Source organism: Syngnathus typhle, linkage group LG17 (assembly GCF_033458585.1).
Source record: "Syngnathus typhle isolate RoL2023-S1 ecotype Sweden linkage group LG17, RoL_Styp_1.0, whole genome shotgun sequence".
NCBI lineage: Eukaryota > Metazoa > Chordata > Actinopteri > Syngnathiformes > Syngnathidae > Syngnathus > Syngnathus typhle.
Window position 1 is genome coordinate 8,167,973 of NC_083754.1, and position 16,195 is coordinate 8,184,167.

Genomic DNA, 16,195 nt, shown 5'->3' on the forward strand with positions numbered 1-16,195 from the left:
GTCCCTCCACTTGGCCCACGCTTGCCCGCGTCTACCGTCCCACTCGCCATGATGATGTACTTTTGGGTGAGTGATGAGGCCTCGTGACCACAGCGGAAACTTCCCCGGCATGCCGTGTCGCCTATTTTGGCGTAGGATGAAGATGCTGATGAGGAGGAAAGCGAATTCCCTTGGTCATTTTCCTTCGCTGGTTTCTCGTCTCTAATTTGCTTTTAATTGTTTCTGAATCGTCGTCATGTTGGTGCCGCCGCTGAGCCGAAACGTTTTCCGACTGCGGCAGTTGTTGACGTAGAGGTGTGGGTGCACCGTTTTGGTGGGGGTGGGGGGGGGACTTAAGTCAAATCATTTGTTTAGAAGAAGTTTACCGATTTGGTTGCCTGGTCATCCGATCTCTCAAGTTACCGTAGTGTAAAGGTTTCTCGAGACGGAATTTTGAATCTCTGCTCTGGTATTTGGTGTGCCTGAAAAATTGGCTGAACCTTTTGGTCCCTTTCTCGGCTCAACTCTTTGAATCGAAACACAAAAATTCTCATGCTGTACAACATTTCCAGGCTACTTTCGACAGTTTTGCAGTGCCAGGGTTTCTACAGGCGGGATTCAGGATGCAGCTTTGGTTTTGGGTCCCTCAAGAATTGAGCCGATGGCTGTGCTTTGAGGCCTCCACCAAGGCCCAGCACTCTTGTTCATTCCTGAAGAACAATTTGGGCTAAGTTAAGAAGCTAGTTAGCGCCACTAGGCTAAAAAACAAACAAAGAGGCAGTTTGTTGATTCTTGGACTAAGCTAAGAGACCGATGTGCTTACAAACAAACCAGATACAAAACGACAGGAAGTTCAGTTCGCAAGCTAAATGGAGTTTTTGAGCGCCTCCTGCAGGTGGCGAGCATCACCTGTACCTCATTAGAATATTTATTCAGCGGACAGATGTTCTTCGGCAGGGCCATTAGCTTTAGCTTACAAGCCCCGGTCGCCGGCTGATGGAGACGGATGCGCGTTCAAAGTCGTCCAGGTTACTCACCCGGGCCGCCGCCCTCCCCCCGGGGCCCCGCCGGCCTTGTGGTAATTGTCGGAAGTGCAGTTGGCGTGTCCTTGTATATCATGGCTGCCACGCAAGAAGAATAAGAGGCTCCGAGTGGAGTGGCCGCTTCTGTCCTCGCCGTCATGAATAATTGAAAAGCGCCGGGTGCAGACGCTGCGACGGTGGTGTGGGTAATGGAGAGCAGGGATGCACGCGGCGTGGCGTGGCGACGAGCGCCTCTTTTTATGGCCGGGGCGGCCAGCGTGGAGCGCTTTGGACTTGTGTTAATGTTGCGTTGCTGGAAGAATGTACACGGGCAGCAGGAGGGTGGCGGCTTCCAGGGTGGTGGCTGCTTCCAGGGTGGTGGCGGCAGCGCTCGTTAACGGACATCACTTCGGGCTGACGCGCCATCAAGCTAGCGGCTTTATTTGGTTCTCTTTATGTTTTTTTAAATCAGTGTTTCAATTCTGGATAAGCTTTCAAAACTAGGATGTGAGTTTCAAGGCAGGGTTAGGCTTTTAAATTAGGGTTTTGGATCACAATATAAAACAACATCTTAGGGTTTCAATTTTAATCAGCGGATTATGGTCAATTTTAAAAGCGTTGTGAGTCAATTTACATATTCAAGCGAGGGGTAGGGTTTCGAAATGTGGGTTTCAAGTTAGGATTCCAAACTAAGTTGAGGGTTCGAAATTAGGGTGTCAAGCCAGTTTTGAGCTTTTGTGGCGTTTGGTAAGAAAATGGAAAGGACGGCCCATTAACGCCGGCTCCCCGACTTCCCTTGGGCTCACTGTGGGCCCTTGTTGCCACGGCAACCATCGCTAAGCACCCCTTGCAAGCCGCTTTGCTTTAGACTCGATTTGAGTCAACTCGCAATTTTTTTCATCTTTTTTTATTTTTGGCGACATTTTCAATTAGTTTCATTGACACAGTTGTATAAAGTTCACGCAAACAAAAAACACATTTGTAAAATATTAAAGCTCGAAAATTACCCTTTGAATCCAAGTGTACAAACTTGAACTGTTAGCGTGCTAGCGTTAGTTAGCGCTTCCTTGCAAATCAGGCCATTTTTTGATGCGATTGAAGTTGGTTGCGCTTGTTTTGTCTCGTCAGCGTTGTGACGGATTTCTCCCTCATCAAGTGGAGCACCACGATCTTTTTTTTTTGTCCCAGAATTCCTGATGTGTGGCGTCTAAAAATAGCCCATCTGAGAGCTAAAAACAAGCCGGGGCTCGTTTTTTGTGTGCGTGTGTTGCGATGCAGGAAAACACGTTTTGTTTGTAATTTAGCGGCGCTGGCCTGAAAATGTCTGGGCCGTCTTCGTCTCGCTGAGCTGACGCAAGACGAGGCGCGCCTGGCCTCAGCTCTCACTCATCTCGCACACTCGCCGTCCTGACACAACGCGAGCGGAGCGCTCCCGCGCGGCACTGCCAAGATCAGATAGACCGAACGGGACGCTGGCGTTTGATAGCTTCGCCTCAGATCAGATGACCCAAACGGGGGCGGGCATCAGATGGAGCCAACGGGAGAGCAGAGCTTTGCGCTCTGCGGTTGTGTTGCTTCTTCTCTGCTTCCTTTGTGAAGCTCTGCAACATCTGCATGGAACATTCCCGAGTGCTATTTCCTGTATGACTTCAAAGTGAATCTACAGTCGACGTTAGCTTGAATCGCAGATGGACCGTTTGATTCAATGACTGATTGGATGGATGGACGGACAGGGACTGATGGTCAACCAATGTGACCCCTCCATGGATGGGATGGATGGACGGCCGGGCCGGTTGGTCGATCCATGTGATTCATCCGTGGATGGATGGACTGGTGGACAGTCCATCTGATTCCTCCATGAAGGGATGGATGGACGGACGGTTCATGTGAGTCACCCATGGAACGACAAACGGACGGATAGATGGATGGACAGGTGACGGACTGTCTCTCCATGCAATTCATTCACGGATGGACATAAAAATAGACAGACTGACAGATGGTCCATATATTTCATCTATGCACGGATTGTGCCTTCTTGTTTTTATTTTGCGTTGTTTACTTGTATGTTTATCGTGTACTGTGTCTCGTCACCGTGGGATAGGGGAAACGTAATTTCAATTTTTTTGTGTGTCTTGGCATGAAGGAATTGACAATAAAGCTGACTCTGACAGTCTGACGGCCATTTTGTGATGTATTGACGGATGGATAGTCATCCTTTTTTACACACTGTAATTATAAAGAATGATGAATGAACGAAATTTGTTTTTTTCAAATGGCAAAAAAACACAAAGTGTGTATTTGTTGAAAAGGCAAAAGCTTTTTGGTATTTCTGGACTTGTTCTCTGAAATGACAAGCGTGTGACATTGGCCGTCCTTTTCACTGGGAATTATTTAACAGCAGACCTCAGTGGTCTTGTGATGAATATTTCTCTTTCTAGTCGCCCTTCCAGCGGGCGGACCCTCCGACCGACCGAGCGAGCGGTCGGTCGCCGGCAAACATGCGGCAGGTTGAGCATGAAACATTCATGAGAGCAAACACCGCGCCCCCAATAACAAATGCTCGCACGCCACCGATACTCGTCCGCCTTGGATTGACCCCAGGGAGGGAGGGGCCGGGGCACATGTAGTGCAGAAGGGGGGTTCTGATTCATTACAGCTCCAAAAACTAAAAAATCCTCCATAATAGGGGTGTAACGATTCATCGATACACATCGATGAATCGATATAATGCTCTACGATTTGTTGGCAACGTAAACATCGATCTATATCGCCCGTTTTTGACCTCGGACATTAGACGCGACTTTATTTTGAAATCCAGTTCATTGTTGCTTGGTTCCTCTTTCCGGGAGCAGTTGTGTTGTGAGCAGAGCAGGCACGTGAAAGGGGAGCCGACAACTACGCGGCTCCTGGGCTGGTGCTATGGCTAGTGTCCAAGAAGACGGGGAAATTCGCTCCCCTTTGGGCTTCAAGTCATTCGTTTGGAAGCACTTTGTAATTTCCTAAATAAAGAGTTTGCAGTACCTTGTTGATTTTGCGTATGAATTGTTATAAATCAGGATATTGTTCTATATCGATCGTAGAGCACTATATCGTGACGTATCGTGAATGAATCACAGCAGGCTTTAAGATATCGGCAAATATCGTATCGTGGTTCTTTGTATCGATATGATATCGTATCGTGATAAAACCCGCGATTTACACCCCTACTCCATAAGCAAGGCTTGAAAGACCAATTTGAAACCAAAACCTGGCTTTTAAAAATCTTAATTTTATGTTTTCAGTTTTAAATGAGGTTCTAAGATCTGGCTTAAGCTTTCAAACAAGGGTCAAGCTCGGCTTAAGGTTTCGAAATTGGCTTTCAAGTTGTGCTCGCAGGCCAGAGGTTTCAAATTTGGGTTTGGCGCCGGATTGCCGAGAGGGGTTTCTGGAGGGTCAGAATGTGGGGTGGTCAGCAAAACCACGTAAGGAAGCTCAGCTCAGCTTAGCTTTCTTTCCCAAGGGACTGACTTCGCTTGCGTTGTTTTTTTTTTCTTTTAGCCGCCGTTTCCCAGGCAGGGCGGCCGGATGCGCAGTGGCTAAACGTCAGGATGAAAGTTAGTTTGCAAAACAAACTCATTGTTTATTGATGACCATCAAATATTCATGCGCTTGCTCGGGCGCTTCTGATAGTTTTATAGCTGATTAACGACGCGTAATTACAGGTTTTATACGCTCAAGAAAAAAAGAAAAACGCCTCCCAACAAGAAAATAAATGTCGCCGCACCACTGATTGATGCCGAGCGTTTTCTGCCACCGCCATGCAAAAAAAAAAAAGGAAGAAAAAAAGAACTTGTCGTCGGGGCCTCGTCTTCCTCGTCTGGGTCGTCGGTGAGCTCACACTATTTGACAGCGCGCGCTCTGGCGTGCTTTTTAATTAAAAGAAAACTCAATAGCCTTATCAGGAGCGGCCATTTGAGCCGGGAGACGTATCGATTGGCCAACCGCCCGCCCGCTCGCTCACTTATGCAGATGCCGCGCTTTCTTTCATCTGCCGGCCAAGATCTGCTTTCACCAAATCTATGTCATATATTATTCAGCCTGGGCTCACTTCAACATTCAAATGCGAATCTTTAGCTGCTTGTCGGAGGAAGGCCGCTGCCTCCGCCGCCGCGAGCTGGCCGTCATCGCGCGTCGCTTTCTTCGCTGGCAAATGGAAAACTTACTCATGACTTTTTAGTCTACCTACAAGGAAGTATGTGACATAATTGCCAATGCAATTTGCAACTGCCTTACCTGGATGGATGGATGGATGGATGGATGGATGGATGGATGGATGGATGGATGGATGGATGGATGGATGGATGGATGGATGGATGGATGGATGGATGGGTGGATAGATGGGTGGATAGATGGGTGGATAGATGGGTGGATAGATGGGTGGATAGATGGATGGATGAATAGATAAATAGATAGATAAATAAAAATAAAAAAATGTTTTATTGAAAATGGTTTTAAATTAAAAAAACATCCATCCATCCATTTTCTGAACCACTTAGTCGTGGTGGTCATGGGAGTGCTGGAGCCTATCCCAGCCGTCATCGGGCAGTAGGCGGGGGACACCCTGAACCGGTTGACAGCCAATCGCAGGGCACACAGAAACAAAACATTTGCACTCACACTCACAGCTAGGGACAATTTGGAGTCTTCAATCGGCCTACCAAGCATGTTTTTGGGATGTGGGAGGAAACCGGAGTGCCCGGAGAAAACCCACGCGGGCCCGGGGCCGGAGGTGGAATCGAACCCGCACCCTCCTAACTGTGAGGCGGACGTGCTACCCAGTGCTCCATCGAGCCGCCCATCAAAAAAAAAAAAAAAAAAAAAAAAAACATTTAAGTTTTAAATTTTTAATTTTTAAAAATTTTAAATTCAAAATGACAGGACATGTACTATGTCTTAACTTTACTCACTTTTTGTGAGTGAGTGTTGACACGCAGCCCTGCCCGAGATTTTCCGAGGAAAACCACGAGAAGGTAATGAAGCATCTCAGCGGTCGTCTTAATTGGCCGCACGTACCCTTCTTCATTTTTTTTCCCTCCTTCATCTGTAAAAAGGTGGTTGCCGGGGGTCTTTTGCAATTTGCCAAAGAAGTCCATTAAGTGCATTAATTTAATAATGGGCACAATAATGAATGCGAGGTATTGCTCAATTAGAGGACGCCATCCAGCATCCCGCCGTAATGAGATTAGAATGCAAGCGATGCAGCGCAGGTAGTGAATTAAAGCGAGAAGCCATCGGGAATTAAATTGTAATCCTGCGACACTTGGACGTCTGAGACAAAAATAATTTATTTTATATATTTTTTTCTATAATTGCTGTACGGATTAGACATGTTTGTGCCTGCGTTTTCTGGTGAGATTTCAAAGTCAATCTCCTGTTTGCCATCAAGGGCCTTTCATTTTCCTAATGGCTCCTTCCTTTGTTTTTTTAAACGCTTAAAATCCGGCCGGATGTTATTAAAATGGAGAATACATGGCTTTGTCGTTTAACTTTTCATTGAGCGCGGGGGCGCGGCAACAAATTCCCGCCATCAGCAGTTTGCGCGGCCTCCGGTGTTATTAGCGGCGGCAGGCGGGTTTAATGTTGTATGGAAATGAAAGGACGCCATCGGACGATAAAAAAAGACACGTGATGAAGCGAGAAGTGCGTCGTTATTCCCCAGCAAGGATGGAAATGTCCTGTTTTCCCGAATTTGTTTACACGCATAGTGCGGAATGAGCCGCTGCTAGCGACGCGGATTTCGCCGAGGCCAACGTCGGAAGATTGAGGGCGGGGCCACGTATAGGCGCGTCTATCTATACGCGCCGCGCGTGCTTAATTAATATTTTGGCCACCTTCAGCGTGTCCGGCAGAGGAAGGAAAAGGGGGATTGTGTACTCATGGATCCTTTAATCCGCTGAATAAGCGCTTTAATAACTGGAAGCCATTTGGAGATTAACGAGATCAAGCTTGTGTACAGGAAGACTTAAATGCTGTTTTCTTCCTCGCAATGGCCATGCTGGCGTGATGGCGCTTTGTTCTTCACGCGGCGACTCGCATATCAATAAGTGTACCAAAGCTTAAACGTGCGTTTGTCGACAACTTTCTTTCTTGAATTTCTTTTTGTTAGCGTTAGCTTGAAGTTACACAAATTGTAGAACTGTAGTAGTAATTTGTGGTTCCGACATACAATTGGTCACTCACTTAAAGATTGACATCAGGAATTTGAATTCTCGCCCGGAGGCAAAGTTCGTGCCAGGGGCGTAGCGCCGGCCGGCCGGGCCCGCCCTTTGACACACTTTGAATGTTTGTTGCGCGAGCGATCCCCTCCTCATCCGGTCTCGGCGCTCGGTGAGCGGCTTGGTGCTGTGCACTCTCACCGCACGCGCTAAATAATTCACATGCTGCTTGGGAATTCTCCCACTGCCGCCGCCATTAGGCATTCTCCCGCCTTCTTCTTGTTTTTGCACATTTCCAGTTCACCGTCAGCAGCTTGCCGGCAACATGGAGGCAAACTTGATGGATCTCTGCTAAAAAAAAAAAAAAAAAAAAAAAAAAACTGATTTCAGTTAACCCCATGCTATTTCGCTAGTTTTTTTCCCGTCATTGTGGTCAAGGCGCTGACGGCGATCCATCAGAGCCGGAAAGCGTCGGCGTCTCCCGCAGTCGACACCCTCGGGCGGGTGGGTCGATGACCCCGGCGGCCGAGCTATCGCGCCCGACCCCGATGACGGAGGCCGAAGTGTGGGAGCCGCGGATGGATTAAAGCGTCCGTATCGATCGAACGGCGCTCATGCATGTTCATGAGGCTGTCGGAGAGGCCTTTTAAATCGTAATCAAAATGTCGCAGAGAGCAAAAATGTGACAATAACGGACACCCCCCCGACAAAGTGTCGTCATAGGAATTGACACTTGTAGCATGTGCTATAAATCCTGCAACTTTGATTTGCCATATTTTTGATGACATGGTATATCCAATCGATAGATCTATTTCATTTTTGATTCGTGTTCGATTCCGATCTGAATCCCGATTCCATCGGGTCTTCAAACATTCGCTGCATTTGGTTAAGCTGCGCAAATCCGTTGTTTGCATGGACCCACAAAAGCAACAATTCTGGAACGTGACATCAAAACGAAACCAACAAAGGAATTCCAGCACAAAAGCTTTTCTTTTTCTTTTCCAGCAGTCGCTGCGGGTTGACTCAAGCGGATTTAGTGTCAGGTCGGTCGTCAAGTCAGCTGGCACGTCGGCTACGCTCTTTATCAGCCATTTTGACTGCGTCGCTCAACGCGCCTGCCGCCATTTACTCTCTCCGCCGGCGACACTTTGATCAAACTAAGAAGAAGAAGAAGAAGAACAAACCTCTGCCCCCTTTGTGCATATTAAAGCAGGCACAAAAACTAAATGGGGAATAAATTACATTTTCTTCCGTGGTGAGCTAATCAACTCTGAGACTGTGATGACATCATCGCTGACTTATTAACGTTAAATAACTCTCGTGTTGGGTTTTGGAGGGAGCTGAAGATCATCAAGTAACAAAACAAAACACAACGCACGCAATTGTCGAGCCGAGCGTGATGGAAATGAGCAAATTCCCGCAGGTCCCGGCGTTCCGGTGATATTGGCTCGAGAATGACGTGAGGTCAGAGTGACTCGAATCTTTTTTGTCCGACGCAATCACGTCAAATCATGAGCTGCTCCTCGTGGACGTGGGGTGTCAAATTTGTAAGAAATGCCCCGTGGTCGCTCATGGCGGGACGGATGGGTGGACGACATAGACGGGTGGACGACATCCCCCCCCCACCCCGCCGTTGGCTAGCCCGCCTCCTCCACTAGCTGTCAATCACGTGGAGAGAAAAACAAGTGCGACGGTGCGCCTTCGGATGATCTGTGCTGATGATCCAATACGGCTCGGCGGCCCACTTCCCCCTCCCTCCCCCATAATGCAATGCAGCTTTTGTTCACTCCTTCTTGTAAGCGCTTCTTTGACTGCGACTTGTCACGCTGCCGCAACAAATTAAGGAGGCGGTAATGGGCCGGTGTCAAGTAGACGAAGGTGCTGGCTTCGGGTGAATAAACCACCCCCCTCCACCTCCCCCCCTCCCCGTCCAGCCTCAATCCCCCTCACCTCTCTCCGTGAAAGGTGACTGCTCTCGCCGGGGTTTCGGCTTTAATGAGGAAGTCAACAGATGAGCCTTCACGCCTTTTACGGGCCACGGCGAGCAGATGCATTAAGGCGATGGCGACGGCAGCGGAACGTCACGGGAAGTAACACGGCGACGTTTGCGTGACGGATGACAGCCTACGTGATCGGCCATGCTTGTTTTCCTCCGCGACGCCTCTGTGTGTCTACCCGGAACTTAATTACCGACTCTGTTACATAAAAGATTTTACTTAGAGTAATTTACAATTATACAACATTGCGCAAGTCTCGCCTTTACACAACACGCAGTTACATATTGTTGCGGAACTCAGCCAAGCCCCTCCGTCGCCTCCCTTAAGCACATGCCGGCGTTAAAAGCAGACGTCCTCTAAAATATTGAGCGCATCATTTTCCATTCATGACTCCGACTGTGATATTGCTCTCACATTTCTTCCGCCACCTTTGGGGCGGAATCGCTCAAAGCCGCCGTTGTCGTCGTTCCGGGGGCAGATGTCCGTGGAAAATGTGCAGCGGTGTATCGGAGCGCTGCCGGCCCCCGCCGGCTACGTTTTGATGGCGCTCATGGAATGGGAAGCGGTGGCGCGAGGTGGCTGTTACTTGCTGGGGGGAGAGGGCGTATACGAGGGCACCGTCGTAGCTTGGCTAACACCAAAACAAGCCGCCGGCCAAACCAACTTTATGTTGAGAAGGAGCAGGAGAACAAGACATTTTATTGTGAGTGGGCTCTTCGGATGATTGACAGCCTGACTGGCATGCAAATCATATCAAGTATCAGCATCACAAACGGAACATTCTTCGCATTTTGTTGATGACACAGCCTAAAAATTGCCCTCGGGATGACACTTTGAATTTGAATTTCCTTCTGTTTATCCGGCCCTCTTGTGTGCAATGCCATCGACCACATCCTGGCGTACAGAGCTCGTTTGTCCGCTTCGCCGCTAAGCGTTTCCCTCCCGAGACTCGGCTCCATCCTCTCACGTTCTCACGCTGAGTCCCGAGACGCTTGTTGAAGCAACTCCGCCATCGCTTTTGCTCACTCATCGGCTGACACCTGCCGGCCTTGCTCACCCGTAATCGACGTTCCGTTCCTTACCTGAAGTCCGCCGCTTGAACTCGCGACCTCTCTGGGGACGGGTGCGAGGCGAAGCCTCCCTGCCCTCCCGCCTCCTCCCCACCGCTATTTGGAGTAATGGTGGAACGCGGGGGCTGCTGTGAGGGAACATTACTGGCTCGGACCAATCTGCTCCCAGATGGAATATACTTTATGTCGGCGGCGACCATCACGGGCGACAGACTTTGCTCGCGGCGTCTGCCGCAGCCATTGTGATTAAGCTTGATATTTATTTATTTTTCCTGGCCGCAGAATGTCACCCAAATCTAAAATGCACGCTGCGGCCAGAACGGAGGGCTGATTGCTGCTAATAGATTTGAATTGTGGGGCAGTTTGGCTGGGAAGGACGGCGGGCATGACATGTGCTCGTTAACCGAAACATTCTGTCAGGTGTCAGAACGTTATAGCCCCGCCCGATGCGGTGGAGGACAGACAAATGTCGGGTGGATTTACACTTTGGTGGTATCATCACCCGAAAATATTGTGAGAGCGTTCCAGAACATTCTGGTGGGTCCACTTAGGGTGTTGACTGGGCATCTAGCGGCTAACGCTAGCAGCGCTACCCGTGCTTGGCCGCACGTTGACGTACGAGCGGCAGACTGTAAGCGTTTGAAAACGTCGTAGGTGAGCCGGCGTTGAGCGATAGCCGCGGCCGAGCTGCTGATCCCAGCAGCCGGAGCATTAGTCGGCCATAAAAGCCGCCGCCATTCCGGGACAGGGGCGGGGCTAAGCGTATGAGGATGAATGACGCCACATAAAAGCCACGCTCTGTTTCCAAAGCCATTAGCGGCGGGGCGAGAGACGCCGACACGTACTGGAGTGGAGCGAGAGTGAGTGAGGCCCGGCCCAATTGAGGAATGGATCCCGGCACTTCCTGCCCGCGCTCTCCATTTAATCAACATTTTTAATCAATGGCGCAGACAATAACGGCGCTCGCCGCCTCCTGACGGAGCAGATGAAGACGCCTCGTAGCGCAACGTCACCTATTTTGCGGTAACATCGTTCACAACTTGAGAGGCGCTCGGCCCCTCGAACAAAGCGATTGCGTAATGTAATTGTTTTTATTTTTTGAAATGTACCATCCGAACATGTCCGCGCCTTGCTTTCCTTTGTTCTTCCATGATAGCGGATGCCCCCCCTCACCACGGCGCTACCTCCTTATTCCCTTTGTGAGCTCCAAGTGAAGAAATCATGGAGGTCTTAAATTATTATTCGTTCAGACCAACATCCCCGGTAACTCACATCCTCCTCAGGGTCGCGGGCCTCCATTCTGCAACGTGTCAAGCTACATGGAAAAAATTCTGAGCACTCTGGCCCCCCTACACCGCCCCCCGCGTTTGTAGCTTCGTTATCTGTAAGATATACGACACAAGCTTTAATTAGCCGCCTGCAATGACACCTCATCAGTGGACCTTTAAAGAGAATGTAACCTCCCCTTTTCAAACACCCCCCCCAGTCCCTCCCTCAACCCTCAACAACCCACCCATGGGCATCATTGTGCCCCTGCTTGGCCCTGCTGAAATGCCAGATAATGAGCAAGCTTGTCAGATGGGGGGCGGGGGGGGTCATTTGAACGCCGGTTCTCCGCTAGATCGCCGTCTTTTTTTTTTCCTCCAGAACTCCATGGACGCATCAACTAAAAGACAACATGGTGAGAAAGTGTCTTTCAGGAGCAAATATTATGGAATCTGTCAGTCTGGGGTTCCCACCAAAGCTTTAAGTATGACACTAAACAATTAAGTCGATCTTTAATAATCGGACTTTGAACTAATTGTCAATTGTGATAATCTCACCCGCGTCAAAATTCTGCTCGGAAACAGATCCGGAGCCATTTTAAAGTCGGGGTTAAATGCCAGTCAATCTTGTCATAGCTGCAAGGTAAGCATAGCTGCAAACTTGCTTCAGCTCTGCACCATTTGACAGTACCATTAAAATGCTGCAATTAGATGAGCTGTCCGGTCCGAGGTTGAAAATATTAAAAAGCAGATCTCAGTGTGACGAATAAAAAGACGGTTGTTGTCGTAAAGGAAGGCGCTTTGATTGCATTGTGTTTCGGATCTCATTATCCTGTGTGTCTAATTGTGTGCTCGCTCGGTGAATGTCTGATCTTATTGCATCTCACAGCATATACGCACAAGTCAATAAGAGAGAAGAAAATTAAACAACACTAACAACAAACTTCAATGCTTCAGAGAGACGAAAAAAAATTAAACTGCTGAATTTAGGCTTTTTTGTTGTTGTTGTGCTCAGCCATGCTTGGTTATTATTATTATTATATATTTTTTTAGGCAAATTGAATGTGCAAGTAGTCTCTTTGGGCTCATTCATACAATGTGGTCTTTATTAAAAATACATTGCGTGGTTTGGAATTTGCGTCTTTTGAGCGCAACACGACAGTTTAAACATTGAACCCAAGGCCGCCGCAGCAATTAAGGCGCAAATGTAGCCAGCATCTTTTCTCTGTGATTTTACCGAGTCCAAAGGGAGTCGATTTTGAGTCCTCACATACTCGTTGGACTTGTTTGGATTATCGTTGACCGGGTACGGTGATTGGAAAAATCCGTTCTGGCCACACAAGCAGCAAAACTGGGGAACCCCAAAAGCAGCAAATCCGGCCGGCATTACAAATCGTTGTAATCAGAACACAATTGGCGATGAGGATTTGGTGTGTCGATTAAAACCAACAATGCTCATTCGTTTCACTTTTTTAATTGCCGCCACTTGTAACGCAATGAGTGCAGTTCAAGCCACATGTCAAAAACAGCAATGACGATTATTGCCAGGTCACCATGGCAACCGTGGGAAATAATAAAGATAAGAATTTGTTGTGCCAACAAACCCAATTAATAATTGGCGGCGCACCACATTGCGCGTGTGCTGTCGTCACGCAATCGGCAGCGCACCGGTTGTACGCAAACAACGGGGATGCCCATTATTGCTATGTTGCCATGGCGATCGCCGCGAGGACTGTTGTGCTGGTCGTTGATCGCTTTTTTTAATTGGCGACGCAGCGGCGTGTGTGTGTGTGTGCGTGAGGGCTTTGATTTCACATGACAAAAAAAAAAAAAGATCCAGCGTGGAGAACACGCCGGCAGCCCTCTTTGAAGCGAGCAATCTCGCTGTGCTCATTTGAATTATTAACTGCACCGATGAGACGCAAAAGAGCGGGAAAAGGGCGGCGGAGGTGGCGAGATGGGAGAGGCGGTGCCGAGCGAGAAGATGGCTGCCGGAGAAGAGAAGAGGCCTACCGTGTTGTGGCTGCAAACGCAAATCTCAAATTGTCATCGAAAATGCATGCGGCCGTGCAAGGAATGCAGTTCTTAACTCGTTCGCTACCAGTGGTGACTATAGACGTCAAACAGAATTTAACCGGGCTGCCACTGAAAGAGTTAACGGTTCAAGCCAGCAAAACCAATTAAGGAGAATGCCAAGAAATAAAGTGACCTTCGAAGCTACAATTGCTTCAGGAAAATTGCGTGGACGTTATCGAGACCAACTTGCAACGTTGGCGGTCATCAAAGTGTGATGTAAGCGCGTCTCTTTGTGCATTCTCTTTGTCTGTGCGCCGCCTCTTAAAACACTATCAAACGGAATGGATGAGGAAAGAGACGCTCTGAAAAGAAGGCTGCCGGCGGGTTTTGGCGGTGCCGCGCGTGCCGCTCAGTGTGAGCGCGGGCGCATTTTTTTTTTTTCTCACGTTTTGTTCCTGCGACGGCTTCCTGCTGATGTGTGTGTGGCCTGAATGTTCCCTGATGAGCACGTTTATTAAAGCAAATCTCATTAAGGTGGAGACAAACCAGCATCGGTGAAGGGTTGGAATGCGCATGTTCACCACCTTGTACCATTTCAATTTCATCAGTTTTGAAATTCAAACGGAATTCATCTCGTGCCCGATTTTGAGAAGGGTCGGTGGGCTCTCCGGAAGAGTCAGTCAGTCAAGAAGTTTGAATTAGAGCAAGAACAAAATATTCTAAAAATCCAATATTTGAATTTAATGTGATAAAACAATTTAGTGATTTTTGGGGGGGGTCTAATAAAAAAAAAAGCCCACATTTTTCAGATGCCACCCAAAAAATTCACAATTTTAACATTAAAATTTTGAGGAAAGTTTGTCAAAATTAGAAAAGATTTGGGCCAAAATTATCTATCTTTTCCATCAAAACTTTTCTTTTAAAAAATGGAACTTTACCTAAACAAATCCAGTCAAAAAACAAATAATTTGTAAATTATAGTGTTTTGAAAAATTATACCACTAAAGCTTCAATATCAATTAAAACATTTTGAAAAAATTTATTTGATGAGAGAAGTCATAAATGAATCAAGCTTCAAATTTTTCCCAAAAATGTACCTGACTTTTGGACTCACTAATGTGGTTTTCAAAAACAATGCGTTTAAAGATTCAAAGCGAATATTAATACCGAATGATAAATTCCGTGTCCACATCATTAGCATGAAGCACTGGCGCGGCATTCACGCTGGGGCAGCGCTTCCCGTTTTGCCACACGTGTCGTGAGCAGCAGTGTGTCCTTGAGCGCTCCTCGCCTCCGCTGAGAGGCGTTTGTTGTTTTGGGGGTGCCCCGTGTCGGTCGGGAGTGCCACAAGCGCTCGCTCGGCTGGGTGGCGGCTGCAATTAAAAAGCAGCGCGCGACATCCCGCGAGCCGCTAATGCCTCGGATCAGCTGTTCTAATGTCATTCCCATTCCCGGAGCGTTTGATGTCGGAATTCAGAGGGGACTTCATCAGTGAGACCCCCCACCACACCACACCCTCCCCCCTCCCCAAACGAGCCAACCCCCTGTCGGCGCGGCAACCCCTCCTCCTCGACCGGAACCTCCCCTTCTGTGTCTGGATGCTTTTGTTGCCTTTTCTCCCACTCAAAGTAAACAGAGTGGCGGCGCGGAATCTAGCGAGCAAGAGCCGGCGAGAAAGGCGTGAGCGCACTCGGTGGTCCCGTTCCGCTAGACGCACGCGAGACAGACGAGGGACGTTGAGTCGGGAAAAAAAGGCACGCGCAAGCGAGCGATCGGAGCACAGCGAGAACGAAGCCGAACGGACGGACCTCCCGTGTAAATGCGCAAAGCGTCCCGTTACCCCACGCTGAGCTCCATGGCCAACTCCGGCTGTCTGCTGCTCTCCGGCGCCGGGATGCTACCGCACTCGCTCCAGTGTCCCCCCGCCTTCCTCTACCTGCCCGAGGTAAGACTCCGCTCAGCTTCCGCTACTGTCCCGTCCTGACGCGTAACCGCGCTGCCAAACAGCGAGACTCATCATGTCTTATCTATCTCGATCGGGCGACTTTCCCCCAACTTGCCAGGTCGGCTTTTTTCTTTCTTCTTTTTTTCAGCGACGGTGTTACCTCGAGCGACCCGCCTCCTCCAAGGGATTTACGAGCAGGGGTCCCGTCACTTGTGCTAAATTACAAGTGGACGCCGGAGCGCAGCGGTGATAAAACTCCCGCCTGGGCTCTTGCCTGATCCCGTCGGAGGCGCGACGGTCAATCAAAACGGCTTTCATGCAGCCAAATTCTTTTATTCACATCTTAGGGCCAAAAAATATTCACATTTGATTTTGTGTATTAGTTTCATACTTATTCTGTTAGTTTTGTGTGCTAGAGATTCTGAAAGCTGGCATATGAAGGTATTTGGTGCGTTACTGCTTGGGCATTTGGAATTCTCAGTCGAAGGTTGCATAATTAAGTTGCCTTCTTGTCGTTGAGTTTGGTGTGAGATTCCGAAACTCCAACTCCTGAGTTACGGCCCTCAAGCCCACTTTCACTTGGCTAATCTTTGACCTTTGCACGACCTGGAGATTCCTCAAGGTGGCATAACGAAGAGTTTGGGTGTGTTTCATTGGTGGGTGGATGTTGCTACTACGTCATTTTGGAATTCTCCTTTGTCAATATT

General features: G+C 48.6%; 1 protein-coding gene across 3 annotated transcripts in view; it reads left to right on the forward strand.

Moving 5' to 3' along the window:
- Positions 1-16,195, forward strand: part of LOC133170852 (RNA binding protein fox-1 homolog 3-like) — a 118,464-nt gene that overhangs the window by 51,615 nt on the left and 50,654 nt on the right. The window contains exon 1 of one of the 3 annotated variants that reach the window (XM_061304030.1): positions 15,172-15,488. The exons of the other annotated variants lie outside the window; for them this stretch is intronic. Coding sequence (XP_061160014.1) covers positions 15,363-15,488 — 126 coding nt within the window. The 5' untranslated portion in view covers positions 15,172-15,362. Of the gene's footprint in view, positions 1-15,171; positions 15,489-16,195 lie in introns of those variants that run through there. 3 annotated transcript variants of the gene reach the window in all.